The 17,397-nt window shown below is 43.0% G+C and overlaps 1 protein-coding gene across 1 annotated transcript in view; it reads left to right on the top strand.

Annotated features, from left to right (window-relative positions):
- Nucleotides 1-17,397, top strand: part of TTBK1 (tau tubulin kinase 1) — a gene marked incomplete at both ends in the record, with an annotated part of 82,463 nt that overhangs the window by 51,977 nt on the left and 13,089 nt on the right. The window contains one exon of the mRNA XM_084284164.1: nucleotides 1,524-2,082. Within this exon, the coding sequence (XP_084140290.1) occupies nucleotides 1,524-2,082 (559 nt within the window). The remainder of the gene's footprint in view (nucleotides 1-1,523; nucleotides 2,083-17,397) is intronic.

Raw genomic sequence — 17,397 nt, 5'->3', positions numbered from 1 at the left:
ATAATCCCATTCTGCCACACAGTTTTCTCTTTATTCTGTTTTCTTCTTTTTACAACACAGTCATGACTCCCAGCAATGGGAAATTCCTCTGGCTTCCTGGAGTAAATTCTGCCACTCCAGGAGTCACACTTCTTCTGGGGAAAGGAGGAAGACATTGGCTAAATCCAGACACCTTCTTTTATTTTTTTAACAAGACCTCACTAAAATCCAGTGCACTACACATACAGTATGTGTGTAGGGGGGGGCACTCTTCAGTCTTACCTCGCTATTTAGTCTCCTCTATTCACAAAAATATACTTTAAGTCTTTTAAAGATACAGCCTTACTTCTTTCAGATTCATCAGTTGGATTATGCTGAGATCTTTGTTTTTGCATACTATTTTCTCTGCATCATCCTGTGGTTCACCTCCTTCCCTGATTCTTCTTTCTTCATCAAAAATTGCTTTTTGACTTGTAATTCTCTCCCTCTCAGCTCTGACCTTCCACTGTGTTAAAGATACCCAGGTTTGCCTAGTAACCCTCACCCTTCAGTCAGTCACTTTTCTGTTTCCCCTGATGCTTTGTTACATACAAAAGTATTTTTCCAGTAAGAGTACGTAAGCCTCCTGTATGGTTCTTGCTGAAATCCCTTTGTAAAAAAACACTGCAGGTGTCTTTTTCTATGCAGCAGGCATTCTGACTGTGCAACAAGCTGCCAGCCTCTGTGATAGGCTGCACAGAATATAGAAGCAAAGCCAGCAGCAGGTGCAGGCCAAATGAGAAGCAAGGACCATAACGCTGTGCAACAGAAAGACAGAAGTGCCTCTGGCTTTTCCAGCTGTGATGATGCCAAGGCCAGTGGGGCACCAGGAGCTTCCAGGGCTTGTTTGAGATGTATTTCTGCATGGCTGCATAAGTTGCTGCTATTTAGGCTGTGAGTCACTGAACACTGTACCGCTATGTCAAAGGATACTTGCTGTATTTCCTTCCTGTTCCTCCAAATCATTTTGAGGTCACTCATGGTTTATGAGCATTTCAGTCAAATTCCTGCTGCAGAATGGGATCCAAGATTCTTCAAAGAGCTTATGTAGCCACCTTAGAGGCCTCAGTGGCCACCTTATAGAGAGAACGGTGCAGCTGAAGGGTGTATAGGAGCCCAGCAGAAAAAATGTTAAGTCAGATGGTAGATATAAGATTTAGGGTTGTATTTCACAAAGGAGTAAAACTCACCAATGAGGATAATTATTTCACAAAGCAGTAGAACTTCCCAAAGGATACATTGGTTTTGTGGGGGGAAAACTGTTTTGAATACTATCATCTACACGAAGACAGTTGCTGAAATTGGCTGTCATACTCAAGTACTTCAGGGGGGATGTCTTTATGCCATTGTAGGTTCTATTAGATGTTTTTTGGCTAAACCTGTCTTTCTGAAGTGTAGCAAGAAATAAGTGAAGACTATGGAGTTGTTTTTTTCTCAACTCTTATGATCCATAACTCTAACCAGAAACCTGATGTATTTTTAACAGCTTTCTGTTCTGTCTTTAGGTCTCGAATGGATTTACCTGGCTCTCCATCACGGCTTGTGTGCTCCTCCCAGCCAGCCCAGATGCTGTCCATTGACACTGGCCAAGCTGACCGGCAGGCAAGTGGTAGGATGGATGTGTCTGCTTCAGTGGAACATGAAGCCCTTAGCAATGCCTTCCGCTCAGTGCCACTTGCAGAGGAGGAGGACTTCGATAGCAAGGAGTGGGTTATCATTGATAAGGAGACAGAGCTGAAGGACTTTCACCCAGGTGCTGAGCCAAGCACCTCTGGAACCACGGATGAGGAGCCCGAGGAGCTAAGACCTATTGAAGATGGTGAGGAGAGGAGGCGCTTGGGGGCAGATGCTGCAGTCAGGCCGAAGACGCATGATGGGCGAAGTCGGGGTATGCAGCCTGTGACTGAGGAGGACAGTTCCCACAGACATGAAGGACCTTCTCAAACAGTGTCTGACAGTAAACACGAACAGCAGACAGGAAGTCCAGCCCACTCCCCCCTACACTCAGCACCAGCTATCCGACAAAGGAGACGAGAATCTGAACCTACTGGTCCTCAGAGACAGGTAAGATCCCTGCTCTGGTCTGTATCTCATTGCCTAGGGTAGCAAGGTCGTCATCTTGGGAAGCCTCAACCATGCTGGAGAAGTCTGTGATTCCAAGCATGAGTGCTCTGTTGAAACTCTTTCTACCAGTGCTTACAAATGTGAACTCCTTAGAGGTGCTCCCTATAGCCAGTAATGTTGTCCACTACTAAGGACACACTTACTAAGATATTTTAGCCATTTTGGCACAGAGACAAGAGGAGAGCACAGTTCTGGTTGTGGGTATCTTGAATCAGTTCTCTTATTGCCATCCCTCAGTGATTTGTTAATAACTGCTTAGTGGTATGGAGGTGTCGCTAGCACACCTTCTCCTTGTAGTCTCTCAGCAGCAGCAGCAATATATTGCACGAGAATGCTATCTAATGCAACCACACATCGTGGGTAGGCCTGCAGCAATGCAAAGCATAAAGCAACTCCCTGAAATTAAACTTTGTTTTGAATACCTAATAAAAAGCTCAGAGTAACCAGCACATGCACACACCCCATTGGCCTTACTTCAGTGATTGGCATTGTTGCTACCAGGCATTTACTCACAGAAATGTTCATAAGCTACTCTGTTGTTTGTTTTCCAGATAGTTGTAGAGGACTTCTTTCTTTCAGTTTTGCCCTTTTTTTTTTTCTTTTGATCCTCTGAAGATATAAAGAAGTTCATTTATTAGTAAGAAGCAGTATCTTTTATTACACTACCTGCAAAAACATGATATACTGCTAGGCTCAGAGTTCCTTTGTTACATCTAATCTTCATTTTTCAGACATGAAGAAAGCTGTCCCTATACTGTAGTCTGTTCAAGAAGCAATAAGATTGTTCTCCTGAGGGCTGAAATTTGTATGTTAGTGAAAATATACTATGCATGTGCAATCCGTAAGTGCAGGAAACAGCAGGCAAATCTCAGGTTATATGCACCCTAATACCCTACTATGGCAGGTGCTTGTGCAGTCTTCTTGTTCCCTTCTGGAAGATGGTAGCTCTGTCTCCTATTCCCTCTTGAGCTTGTTCTCTAAGCAAGTGTTCACTGTATTGGATCCTTCTGTGCAGACCCTGCCCAGATTCTTCTCTTCTCTGGATGCCAGAGAGAAAAGAAGAAAAAAGTGGAGGTGTTTGTTCTATAAAGCCAATGTATGGAATGCCCTATCTGGAGGCTGCTTAGGCAGGACCATCAGAGTTGAAAGGGTCTGTGTGTGGATTTGTTCTGTACACGTACTGGGCTGGTCAATGCAAGATGTGATGAACATGGTAGAACATGCTGGTAACCAGCAGGGATGCTTACTGACATATTTAGCATGGCTACAGAAGGCTGGAGCAAGCATAGCAAGTGGGCATAGCAAGTAATAATACTTCTATATGAAATTACTGGGGGAGCTGGGTATGATGCAGTATGAAGGCTGCTTATCACTGCATGGGGTGACTTAAATAAATAAAAAAAAAAAAAAGGTTACCGTAGCAGGCAACAAAGGAAAAATCATTTCCTGTCATTAAATAAAGATAACATGATTGTGGATGATCACTATTAATTTATCAGACATCCCTGGTTCTCCAGCAGACTGTGATTTCTTTGTTCTTCTGTTCTGAAACACCCTTCAGTTACTTAGAAGTAGCTAAGTAGCTAGCCTAGAGGCCTAGCGTTTTTTGTAGTTGGACCAACGCTGGACTTGCTTGAGTGGCTGGGGTTTGCTTGTGCTTCCTTTGATGTCTGGATCCATCGGTTGACTCTCTGTACACAGCTTCAAAATGACTTGTATTTTTTCATTTTGTCACAAAATCAACTGCTAATTCTCAAAGGAAAAATAACTTGGTGCATAAAGGAAAGCCAAAGGCTGTCCTTTGGTATGCAGAGATGGAGAGACAGTTGATTAGGACCAGCATTTTAATGAGGGTTGCAAACAGTTGCCCAAGGGCTTCACTAATGAAAATACTGAAGGCCTGACTGGCAATGACATATGTTTTCTGCAGCTCCGTCTTGAGCTTCCTCTGGGTTTGTATGAAACTGTGATTAGACAGTGTGTTTGTGTGAATGAATCTTCCTCATCTATGAACATAATCTGGGCCTTTAAGATAAGTGAAAATGCCACTAAACGCAGAACTACCGTGGCTAAGATAATGGGTCTTGTTGTGTGGATTTGGGATCTCTTTCTGGTCTCCCTAAAACTGGTGATCATCCACTGATGTCAGTAGAATACTGACTGAGAGCAAAAGGGTAATCCCTACTCTCATGCTTTCTTTTGTTGCTCCAATATATAAGCCACTTCTGGCAAAAAGACAGTGACCTCTCAATTATTACAGAATCACAGCATGGTTGAGGTTGGAATGGACCTCTAGAGGTCATCCAGTCCCTCTGCTCCAGGTTGGGTCAACTAGAAGGTTGCTCAGGGCTGTGACCAGTCCAGAATATCTATGAGGATGGAGACTCCACAGGCCTCTGGGAAACCTGTCCCAGTGTTCAGTCCCCTTTATTGGTAAAGAACGAACAAACAAAAGCCTTCTGTTTAAACTGAATTTCCCGTATTCCAATTTCTGTCCATTTCCTCTTGGCCTTTCACTGGGCACCACTAAGAAGAATCTGGATCCATCGTCTTTTTTCCATCGTGTATTTATATACATTTATAAGAAGCCTTCTCTTCTGCAGGCTAAATAGGCCCAGTTCTCTCAGCCTCTGCTCCTATGAGAAATGCTGCAGTCCCCTCATCACCCTTGTGGCCCCTCACTAGACTCTTTCCAGTATGTCCATGTCTCTCTCATACTGGGGAGCCCAGAACTGGACCCAGCACTCCAGGTGTGGCATCACCGGAGCTGAGCAGAGTGGCCCCAGTATCATCCCCTGGGCTACACCTCTAGTGACTGGCCTCTAGCTGGATTTTGTGCCCCTGAGCACATTTTGAGCCTGGCTGTTCAGACAATTTTCAGTCCAACCCACTGTCCACTTATCTGGCCCATATTTCATCAGTTTGTCTGTGAACTTGTTATGAGAGACGGTGACAAAAGCCTTACTGAAGATGAGATAAGCAACATCTCTTCTCCCCCCTCACCAACCAAGCCAGTCAGATAATCACAGAAAGCTGTCATGTTCATTAGGCATGACTTTGTCTTCAGATATCCATGCTGATGTCTCACAGTCACCTTCTTCTCCTTAATATGTTTGGAAATGACTTCCAGGAGGACAAACTCCATGACCTTTCCAAGCTGACCAGCGTGTGGTTCCTGAGTTATACTCATCTAGGGCTCAGATGTTTGTTCAAATATCTGAAACTGCTGAGAAAAGGATGCTGTACTGCACGGGTGAGGAAAGGTGGTGCCCTTGTGGGTGTGGGTGTCAGACAGAGCACAGTACGAATGGATACCGCTGTGGGGAAAGTGAAGTATAGAAAAGGCCTTGAATAGCTTGGAAGAGTTTCTGGCTTGGATTTTCTCATATATTAGATATCTTCTAGTTTCAGATGACAATAAGACAGTTGCAATTGTGTGTAGATTGATGGGAAACCCTGGTACAGAGGGAGAAAAGTTTTGTCAGAAAACAGCATCCAGCTCAAGCCCTTCTGTCTGTGCTCTGCTTGGTGCAGCCCTGAGCACATGGCAAGCTGTTTAACAGAGCTTTTAGGGTTTACTTTAATGTATGTATTTTAATAATGTAGTAACAGATCTCTGCTTGGGTTTGTGCACTAACATACAGATAAAGCTGTAGAAATAGCTAAAAATGTGTAAAAAAAAAATCTTGAACCAGCACTTCTGTTTACATATTAATCCTGGTGTAGGTTTTCTTTTACTGTTGGAAAGCAGTTACATCCAAACCTAGCAATATCATTTAAAAATGTAGTAAGTTCTTAAATATGCTGAATAAATTCACTGACACATGACAGTGACAGCAACTTACTTCTGCCTTCTTCATTGGGAAGAAATACAGCCATTCATGCATTTATAAATTTTAGCCATTACTTCTGTCTATAGGGCTTCACATGAGTATTTGTGGACTCCGAGTCTCTTTTGCTGCTAGTACAATTGGCATTATACAAAATGTTTTGAGACTTGCCTGCCTAAAGGATATGCTATCTAAAAACCACAAGAAAGGTGAAGCAGTGCTGGGAGGTCATACTAACTCGTCGTTACCTATTCTTGGATACGTTCTGAAGAGTTCATGGAGCACTTTGCTTACACTGTGTCTTGCAATCCCATCTCCCAGGATTTCATCTTTTAATAAAGGTCTCAAAGTAAGGGCCACTGGTACATTTCCTCACCAATTTAGCCGTGTTGTTAGAATCATTCTTTAAAAAAATCCCCCTTGGTTCTGTTAGGCCTCTTTTTTCCTTCAGCCAGCCTCCCACAGCCAGGAGAGTGCCACACATGAACTTATTTAAAATTGTCCATGTCTTAACCCTGGGAAGTCAGCAGTTGTGAAGATTAGGAACTATTCTCAGCCATAACCCACCACTGGTGTCTGCCAAGAGATCACACAAGTGTGCTCAACATGAAGACCCGTGTTGGTAACACCATGGGTAAGACAGGAGGCAGTCAGAAGCACATTGCACAGGCTGCCTGGGCCAGCTTCAACCAGGAGTCCAACTTTACCTATGATCACCCAGTTTATTCTGTGAAAAGCTGTGCTGAGACCCTCACTGAGCCATGAAAAATTCCCTGTTTTGGTATTGAGCCCATATGATCTCCCAAGTGCCCCCATGCTACTGAACCCCATCACTGCCTCATTTGAGGGATGCTGCAGTCACCACGTTGCATGGTATCTTTGGGGGCAGAGCAGGTAGGCCAGGGGAAGAAGGCAGCAGGGGAAATGAGGTACAAAAAGGTGTTGGGCTTCTTAGTTTCCTTTCCCTTCTACAGCAATGATATCAGGAAAAGGTTCTTTACTGAGAAGGTGATTGGGCACTGGGACAAGCTCCCCAGGGCAGTGGTCACAGCACCGAGCTGCCAGAGTTCAAGAAGCATTTGGACAATGCTCTCAAACACATGGTCTGATTTTTTTGGGGTGGTTCTTTGGGAACCAAGAATTTGGACTTGATTCCAACTTGGGATATTCTTTAATTCTACAATAATGTCTGTGGGCTACTCTGAAGCGGACCCGAGGGACCATTTCTCAGTGGTGAGCAACGGGCATTCGCATAAAAGGGGGCAGACTCCCATTGCCCCTCATTCAGTGTTGCATTAAAGCGTAAAGAAGTTTGGCAGGACCTAAACCCCCTTGGGTTCCAGCTTGTCGTCAGATATCATGTTGCGGCTGGTCTTAGGTTCTGAGTAATGCCCATTTCAGCGCTAAAGTCCAGTCACATTCAATATATTGAATTTCTACGATCACGGATGCCCAAATAGTTCAATACACCTTCAGTCTAGTAGATTAATGACTGGTGCAGTTTGTTAAAGCGACAGAAGTACAGGTTCCTTTGGATTGACGGCGATAAATACACTGTCTGCAAAGAATGTTCAAATACCAAGAATATGACTAAGCACTTGGTATATCTGAGGGTTTGGATCTCACCCAATAGGTGCCACTATGGGAGGAAGAGAGATTCAGCCCATGGACTGATCCTAGAAGTCTTCAATGTCCTCCTGAGTTGTCTGTGATGGTATCTTCCCTAACATTTTTCCTCTCTTGAGCCATTTTATCCTATTTTCTTAGTTTTAGGAGGAGATTGAGTGACTCTAGTCATGCATACCTTCATTACAATTGGTATAAAATTTTCTCACTTCTGTTTTAAGGGAATAGGCTCAGAGGAATTCAGAACACATGTTCAGTGAGCGGTGGTTGAGCACCACGGAGGTGGGTAGCCTTTGGGATGGAGGTGTTTTTTAACATGATAATGAGCAAAATTCACCCAGAAGATGTGATTTTGTTATCAGGTTGGCTCAGGGCTGGCCATGCAGTCTTTCAGTTCCATAGTACCATCAGGTTCCCCATCCCTACAGTGGTACCACATAGCCTGGCTGTGGTGTCTTCACTCCTCTCCACATTCCGTGCTATTTCTCTTAGAGTCATCACACCAGGCTCCCCTGGTGTTGCCAATATCTAAGGTTGCAGTTTATGTTGCCAAGGGAACTATCATGGAACAGATTCCTTGCATAACTGCCACATCTCACTCTGGGATTTTCCTCAGCGCTGAACCTTCTCATAAGATGTGGACGTAGGTTTAGTCTCAGTAAACCACCTCCAGCAACTATTCCACACTCAGTTTAATTCCCCATGAGCTGCACTTGGTGCCCGTTGTAGATGATGTGGTTCTTCAACATTTACCTCCTCCAGCTTCCCTCCACAAGAGAAGAGCTTGTGAGCTGATGGAGAATAATGTTTGTAGAGCTGTTCTCTTACACTGTTTAGGTTTTAGATTTCTGTCCTTTCATGTGTTAGGAATAAAGGATACTATGAGAGAATCAATGCTCGTGTATGCTCATTGTACTTATGCAGGTCACAAAAATCAAAACTTTAAGCTCAATTCCTAATCACATTTCATATATTTTTTTAAATACATTGAGCTCTGTCAGCACCACATTTCTCTGGGACTTCACGTGAGAGGTATCATCCTGCTCCTGTCCAAAGAGAGCAGGACAGACTTGATTGATGGTGTGATCCAGCTGGATTGCTGCCAAGGGCAAAGGAATAAAGGAGGGCAGCATCTCCAGCTTTGACTGTGTAATTCAAGCATTAGAACCATCAGTTAATGAAAGTGGCATGTCTGTAACCTCAGCTTCAGCCAGGAGGCAGCGATACCTGAGTATGCTTGCTGGTAGGGCATTGAAATTTGCCCCTTAATGGTCTTGGCAAGGTCCTTGGTCCTGTGCCAGCTATCTCGATAGTTGGAGTGATTTTTTTTTAATTTTTTTATTTTTTTTAAAGAAGAGAAGACTTTGCCATGTTGGTATGATATCAACAATGGAAATCACACAACATGCTGAGCCCAAATATGGAGCAAAGAGTAATTACAACAATTCCAGTGTGCTTATTTGTGCAGCCTACAGACAGTATATCCAAAACTGAATTCCTATACCATCTACGCAAAGAAGAGATGGTTGTCTTTAAGAGAAATTAGAGTTGCTGTCTAGAATTTCTTTGTTTCAGATACTCTGAACGGCAGCATTACATTATTATTATCTGACAATCTGATCTGTGCAGTGACATACAGTACATTGAGGACTGTGAATAATTGCTTTTCACATTTAATGCCCACCACAAGCTGAGTAGTTTGCAGATTCTTATGAAGATAACATGCCTGCCTCAAAGCACTGCAAAAATACTGAAGGTGATAGAAAAGAGACGAGACTGGATGAAGTTCAGCTCGTTTCCTTGTATGACTTACAAGGGCAACATCTCTAGTGAACTAAGGAGAATAATGTTGGCTTACAAAAATGCAATATTGCCTTTTCACATTTCCCAGTTATACTTTGAAATACAGCAGAGACATCTTGAAAAGAAATGCAGCACAAGGAAGGGAATGGATTTAAAAGGAAACATGTAATTCCAGGAAAAATGGCCTGTTTGGAAATGGAGGTTTGCAAATGCCTGTGAAAACACTAGTTTCATAGCACGGGTAGAAAGGGGAGGAAGAGTTTAGCATTTTCAGGGTGAAGAGTCTGAAACCATCCCCATGCTGCCTCTCTCTTCTACTCAGTGCATAGAGGGGAAGTAGGGACTGCAATCTCATCATGACACAAGCTCAGACATTGTCCTCTGTGATTATACCTTCCTCCCTTCCCTGGCTGCTCCAGGATCACAGAAGCAGAAAAGGGACCTAAGAGTACATCTTCTCCTCATTCCCTCCTGTGTTTTGAATTTCTCAGTGAAGGATAATTACACACTGCCTGCCTTTCCAGCAGCTGCTTTCCTCCACTCACCAAAACTGGAAGCATTAACACTTCCCTTGCAGGTACCGAATAAAGAAGTGTATCAGGAAGTCAGCAATGTAAGCATGAAAAAAGGGAAGTCCACTAACAGCCCCAAAAGTTGCCTTTGCAAATAGCCGGAGCAAGTTTTAATAAGATTCATTGAAAGAGTCCTTGAGAATCCCTCACTATTCAGTACGTATAATTATTTTAGCGCCAGGTGTTTCACCTTTTCTCTTGTAGACACGGTTTCCAAGTGCGTTCAGAGTTTGACTGTTACCTGTATGCAATATGTATGAGTAACCTAATGACCTGTCAAGATAAGTGATGCTAGAGAAGTGAGGCCTGTGTCCTGAAGAGACACTTCTCCGTAGCCAGAGGAGGGGACTGACGTAGCAGAGCCTGACACTCCTGGTGTCACTCGTGTTCGCATGTGACTGGGGAGAGTATGCCAGGCCCCCTATAACTGCAAGCTCCCGTGGTGCTCCTAGGACCCCTGGGAATTTATAAACACAGAGTGTAGAGCAATTTATAAAAAACAGAGTGTAGACCAAAAGCATTTCTCATCCGCCGGCGAAGATGTCTGCAGCATGCGCATCACAAACCAGGGGCGAGTCAAGTCTTTGCCTGACACCTTTTCCTCCACTCTTCTTGGTCTTTTTCAGTTGGAGGAGGACAGGCCTTCTCAGCACTCCCTCCCGAGGTACAGCCCCCTGAGAAGACTGGCGTCCTCCGTTTTCTCCTCCTCAACCCTGGAGACAGAACACTACCCTCACGTTGGTGGCACTTTCATACAGCGCAGCCGTTCGGCGGAGAGCAGCCCCGTGCGCATGCCCCACCGCAGGCACATGCCCCCCACGGCAGGAAACCACAGACTCATGCCTTCCGTCCTCCGCATTTCCAGGTCCCAGCTCCAGCAGGTGTGGGCCCGCTTCACACACAAAACATAGCCTGTTCAGGGAAGCAGCAGCCTCCATAATGCAATAATAGAGCCCACCTGCCCACAATGTGTCACCACTTAATGCAATATTGAATCCCAGACAACACTGGCCTAAGGTACTGTAATTTCCAAAGCCCCCGCAACCAGACCCCGTACAGACTGAAAACATCTGCCTTTCTAAACCTCCCAGCAACCTGGGCAAGGGGCTGCAGCATGGCCGAAGATGAGAATGCACATGGTGAACGTGTAACGTGTTACAGAGGTGGATGCCAGGGCTCATCTCAGAGACTCGCTTGTGTGTCCTGCAGCCTTGGGGTAGGAAGTGCAGGGCTGCCTCACTGAACACATGCAATCAAGCCACAAACATCGTCAAATTGTGACTGGAGTGAAGAGACCGTGGAGGTATCGGCAAGCGTTACCTTCCCCACGCAAATCAGTTCAAGCATCTTTGTTGGTATCTTACACCAGGCCACATCTCTAGGCGGTTTTACTCCATCTAGGCATAGGCTGACTCCCACTAGAAGCTCACCTGAGGCAGGACCTCAGGATTTGTCCCTCTTGTGGAGTTACGATCATGTATCTCTTTGTTGCTTTGGAAATCCCCGTGCTTTTCTCGTGGTTTTGTTTCCATACAGTGACCACATTGTTCTGTCTCTCTGGCTTTGCCTCTGTTACCTGACGGTGGACCTGTTTGTCTGCTCTCCACTCCTAAGCTGCTCCAAACATCCCTGCCTTCTACCCAGAGGCACCGACTGTCAAGAGTTGGATAGCAAGGATTTTCTTACTGATCCAGCTGTATATTGTGCTATTTCTAAATTCCAAAAATTTTAGGCACCTGCAGCTTTTCAGTGGCAGAGCAGCCTTGCTTCTTGGCCTTGCTTGGAAATGCCGGTGATAATAGATCTCACTTTAGAAATAAACTGGCCTTGGTGGTGGTATACAGAGCCCCTAGAGCCCTTGTCTAAAACTTGAATCTCAGAGGCAAAGGGAGGTCAGATTTATTTAAAATTGTCATGAATATCCTCATTTCCCAAGTTTGCAGAGATATATTGTCCTTCTCAGTATGGCTGCAGTGTGAAATACCAAACTGTATGAAGACCTGTAGTTAAGTGAATGTTGTAACTGTTTTTTTTATTGAACTGAGCCTTTGGTCTGGGCTTCTGGGAGAAGAGGCAGTATGGATGTTAAGCTTAAAGGAGAGGGGGGTCACTGGTGGTGCCTGGGGCTTCAGAAAAGAGTGAGTCCAAAAGAAAATATGTAAGCCCAGGTTGCAAGTATGTGGAAGTCTCAGACAGCTATGAAAATGGTGTGTGATAGGTATGGCTGTTGAGAGGAAGCTAATGACTTGTGACACAAATCTCTTGCTGTGTAGGTAGGATGTTTCCAGTTGAGTTAGAGTGAATGCTTCCTTTCCAATACCAATTTCTGTAGATTTATCTGCCCTGCCTGAAGTTCCCTTATTATCAGATTCACCCTTGCATAAGCAAGCTTAAAATAGCAACCTTGGACAGGGTGAAATAGTTCTTTCAGAGCTCATACTGGCCCGGTGGTTCAGCATGCCACTGCACCTGCTAAGGCAGGCTGTGTGTTGCCTCCTGCCTGCCCACAGAGCATCCCAGTGAGTGTGGAGATGGAGGTGGAGGAGGCAACACACATTGCTTGAGAAGATTTGCGTAGGTACAGCCAATCTCTTCCCACAGTCATTTTTGAGTCAGTGGCATTAATTTATTTTGATTTGCAACAAGAATGTCAGTGAACAGGACACTTTACTGCCCAGTAAAAAAATAATAAAAAAATTATCTGCAATTTGCTTACCAGTTTTATTTTTACAAAAGAGCACCATGCATCTCCACAGATGCATAGGCTGGATTAAGGAGTAGCCTAATACTAGCTAGCGGTTCTTTTCTCATGAAGGGTAGAAACCAGAAAGAGGAAGGCTTTGCTTTTCTCAAAGTGACATAAGAGATGATGATTTCCTAAAGTAAACTCTGTTCTGATTTTTTTTTTTTTTTCCACGTTCAATAGAGTTGACTTTACTGGAACAGCAGGTTCCAGAGAAAAATAGAGTTTATGAAAGAAAGAGATTTAAAATCAGTAGCTGTTAATAATTTTTCGTTTATAGTTTCCAAAACACTGATGTTCACTTTTCAAGGCCAATTTTAGGAACAAAGGTTTGTAGAAATAAAACAAACTTTAGTTTTGCCAGTGAAAAAAGGGGGCAAACAAGATCACTATAATTTATAAACTCTATTTTTAAATAAACTGTAACCTGCCACTTTCAGGAAAAAAAAAAAGAAAAAAAAACTACTAGTCATTAAGTAGCTTTGTACATAAAAATTTAGAGGGCAGTAATCTATCTAATGCTATTCATCATGGCTATATATAGAACTATTCTGATAAGTTCAAAAGTCTGATTGATATAGTTGATTTATACAGACCTTATAAGACTCTTTTCTAATTAAAATCTTTAATAAATTTTAAACCAACTAACCAAACAAAAAAAAAATATGTACATACTGGTATCTCTTACAAGCAAGGATGTTTCTCATTAGGATTTCTGATTTTCTGACCTTAGCTCAGCACTGTTCCATGCCTTTAGTGGCTGCCAAGAAGAAAAAAGAAAATCATGGGAGAGAAGGTTTGCAGTGAGAGGAAGATGGGTGGCTTGGTAAAAGTATGCTAGCAGGCCAGCTCTGCAGAAGGATCTGGATTACTTGATAAGCTGCTTGCATTCAGACTAATTACTGCATCCACCCAGGAACAAGGCTGTGTTTCAGAGTATGAAGAATATAGGTCACAGGCACAGAGTGGGTGAAACCGTGCCCTCGGAGGTGCTGTCTCCCAAAGTGACATGGGATTTGGCAGAAATAATTAGCTCCATGTGAGTTCTCATTATGCTATTATGGGAGGTGGGGAGAGGGAGCACTTCTTTGATGTATCAGCAGGAAAATTAAGATATGAGAAGAGGGGAGATCTTCTGTACTGGTGAGATCAATACCAGACAATGAATCCAAGTCTTGTATGGAAATTTTTTAATAAGATTTTCAAACCCTGAGAAGAGAGAAGTAATACAAGAGTTATTTGATTCTGTAAAGTCTGTCTTTTAGAATGAGCTTGAAGAAATGCAGTCTGACATTAAAGACAAAACTAAAAAGTGACGTGATTACTGCTAGGAGTACCTGCCTGAAGAGAGAAAGATGGGTTTTTAACCTGCCAGGCAAAGGTGTGGGTCTGGAAGATAAAATAACAAAAGTCAGACTAGAAGTAAGATGTTCATTTTAAAGGCATGGGTTGGTGACACACTGAAAAAATACACTGAATTCTTCCCTGTTCAGAGTCTCTAAGATGGAAGTTTTATATCTAAATCAGTCCTGTTAAACCATCAAATTTGGGCTATGTACTAGAATCATTGAACAGGTTGCTGTGGCCTGGGTTTTATGGGGAGTTTTATTTCATGCGCGGATTGCTCCATATGGCTTTCAAAATTTAATTCTGAACAAATTAACTGGTGCTAAAGAGTAAAATCTTGATGTTGCAGTAGCATGAAAAGAGTATTAAAATAGTCAATTTGCATATTTTTTTAACAACTTAATCTAATGCTGTAATAATTTCTGTGGAATCCACATATTATCGAGGAACAGTTGGCAAATTAAAGAAATGTGAAAATAGCTCTCTTTTTATATTTATGGAAATGTAATAAATTAATACTGAAATACTGAAGAATGTTACAGTGCAGTTCTGAAAACCCTTTTCAGATTACATTTATATTGCAATTATTGTATTACATTTGTAATGATTGCAGTTATAAATGTAAATACATCCAAAATTGAGTTGTCAAAACAAAAGAAAAAGAACCAACAACTGGAAAGCTCAAAGGAAGTGGCAAGCAGCCATTTTCCATTGCAGTCTGTATTTTTGTGGCCAAGTAAAGGAACAGAAGTGCCAATTCCCTAAGAAGTACCCTCCTATCTCCACTTCATCCCATTTATCCCTTTTAGTTGTTTCCCCTGTGCCAGTGCTGGTGTTCATGTGGCTGCAAGGACTTACACAGTGAGAAGGAAAGTTGTGGTTTCTTTTAGCTTGATTAATTTCATGTTTGGGTTCACTGTCCATTTGCACAACTGAGCTCTGGCAAAGGGAGCAGAGAAAAAAAAAAAGATGGTGGGCAGCCAATACCAAAAAATGTTTATTGGACTAGGGGCTGAAAAGTTTTTTCCCATTGTTAGTTTTCCTTTTACTTTTATTCATCTGAAGGGCCCAAAAACAGGGCTTGCTTCCTGAAAGAGATGTCTTTGTTTTTACTTCCAATTGTACATAGCACTTGTTCTCCTCAGAATCCAAAACGAGGATTGAAGTGAGCATTTGCCATTTCTTTGTGATGCAGAATTCACTAGCATCAGGACAGGTAGCTGTCATTAGGATCTCATGCTCTACTTCAGTGAGCAAATGCACATCAATTTTATCTACTTGAAAAATCCATCTTTTTCTATCTTGGTCCCTTGGTTCCTTTCACTTTATTTCAATGCAGAATGGGAGATGTTTCCAAGTTATCACTCTGTTCCCAGCCTGCTTCCTACAGGAAGGAGCTAATGAGATGTCGTATTTGTGGAAATGTTACTATATATGCTTGGGTTAAGCTAGGAAAAATTGGCAGTGGAGCTGCAAGGTGGTACCTGCAGCAGTCTCATTCCTCCCTTGGCTGGTCCCTCAGTCTTGGATGAATTACTGCTCTGCACTCCTTCTGGCAGAGCAAAAGTGCAGGTAAAGAGCTGCTGGAGAAAGTAATTTTTTGTCCTGCAGCTCACCCCCCCTGCCATGCCAGCTGTGCACTAATGTGTTTGAGAAGTTTATCTTTGGTGGTATTTATATGACAAGGAATTGAATGAATGCCAGTGGTTGAGTTTAAAATATATATATATATACATGTATATATATATGTATGTGTATATATATAGTGTATATATATATGTGTGTGTGTATATATATATATACATGTATATATATATATATAAGCCTTCTATGATACTGCAGGATCACTTTTGCCAACAGAGCTATGCTAGTGATGGGGTGAAGAGCTTTAATTCTTGACTGACCGGCCACAACCCTTAGAGTGAATGCACTTATGCCACCACAAGTTCACTTTCAATGGAAAATGTTTTGGTGGGAGTGGGTTGACTGAAAATAAGCTGTACTAACAAAGGTGCAATTTTGCACCTAATGCAGTGTGCCTGTGTTAGGAGGATCCTGTTAATATACCCATGTCGACAAAGTCCCTGGTGTGACCCTGACTTTGTCCACCATTTGTATGTGTTTTTTTGTGGTTTTTTTTTTGCCAGTGTTGAGGGGACAAGTAAGTGGAAGAGTTGTGCTGCATCACCTCTTTCACTGTTTGAAGTCCCTTTTGTTACAGTAATGATAGAAAGTAAGATAGGAATGTCCTGTAAGACAGCCATATGGGTGATGCAATCCCATCCCTGTGCTACCTCTTCATGAAGAAAAGTATCTCTTGCTCTTCCACTATTTCTCTTTGTTGTGGGTCTGAACCTGGCCATTGTGGTGGTCAAGGCTGCTGCAAGATTATTGCTTTGCAAGTGACAGACTGGTCCAAAAGTATTTGTTGGGCTAAGCATCCTTGTGGTCCCTAGGGACCACATTCAGGACTGATGTTTTCCTTTCCACATCTCAGATGTTGACTCCAAGGGAAGGTCTTTCCTTCAGCTCTTTTCTTTTAGTTAAGTTAGTTTATTTAGTTAGTTAGTAAATCAACCCATCTCCCACCTCCTGTGTCCAAATGACTTTTGAGAAGAGTTTAGGAAGCTGTCAGTTACTAGGTACTAGTCTGAGGGCAAGATATAAGCGCAACTTGTCCCTTCCAGTCCCTGGAGGCAGGAGGCATCCCCTGAGCTGGGATGGGTGTTGGTAGTTGCCACCTCCCTAGCCTGGTATGAAGAAGCTGTACTTGGGCAGCTGGCCTCCAGACTGGATGGAGATAAGGTTGCCAACCCTAGGATCTTATCTGGGATCCCTTCTATTGCTCCATCAGCATCCGATATTACTGCTGAGGTGCCAGCAAATTCATGTTCAACTCTGAATCTGGATGCAAGAAAACCAGCGTTCAGCGGTAGGCCCGAGCTCTTGGTAGGTTTCATGTACGGTTCACACATAGTCACAGGAAGATCCTCTTCATCCTTAACTCACCATTTGAGAAGTTCTCTTCGATCCAGTTGCCTCTTTGTTATCCATTGCCTATCCTATTTCTTCCCCATAGAAAAAACTTCTTTTTACTCCACAGTTTCCAGTGTGTCCCCCACTCCACACATTCACCAGCCCCCCAGCACATGTTGGCTCTTGGGGCAGTCTCATCTCTACCTGGACTCTGTGTGAAAAACAGTGAACTCATTGGTTGAAGGCAGCTTGATTTCAGAGATAATACAAAATACCCTCCATTTTCAGGACAGAACAAGTTTCAAATCCTGGAATCCTTGGGATTTAGCAAACTCCCCCAAATTATTATGTACACGAG

This window comes from Netta rufina, assembly GCF_964035555.1.
Source record: "Netta rufina genome assembly, chromosome: 3".
Lineage (NCBI taxonomy): Eukaryota > Metazoa > Chordata > Aves > Anseriformes > Anatidae > Netta > Netta rufina.
The sequence above is the reverse complement of the archived record's forward strand: the minus strand, read 5'-3'. Positions and strand labels throughout refer to the sequence as shown.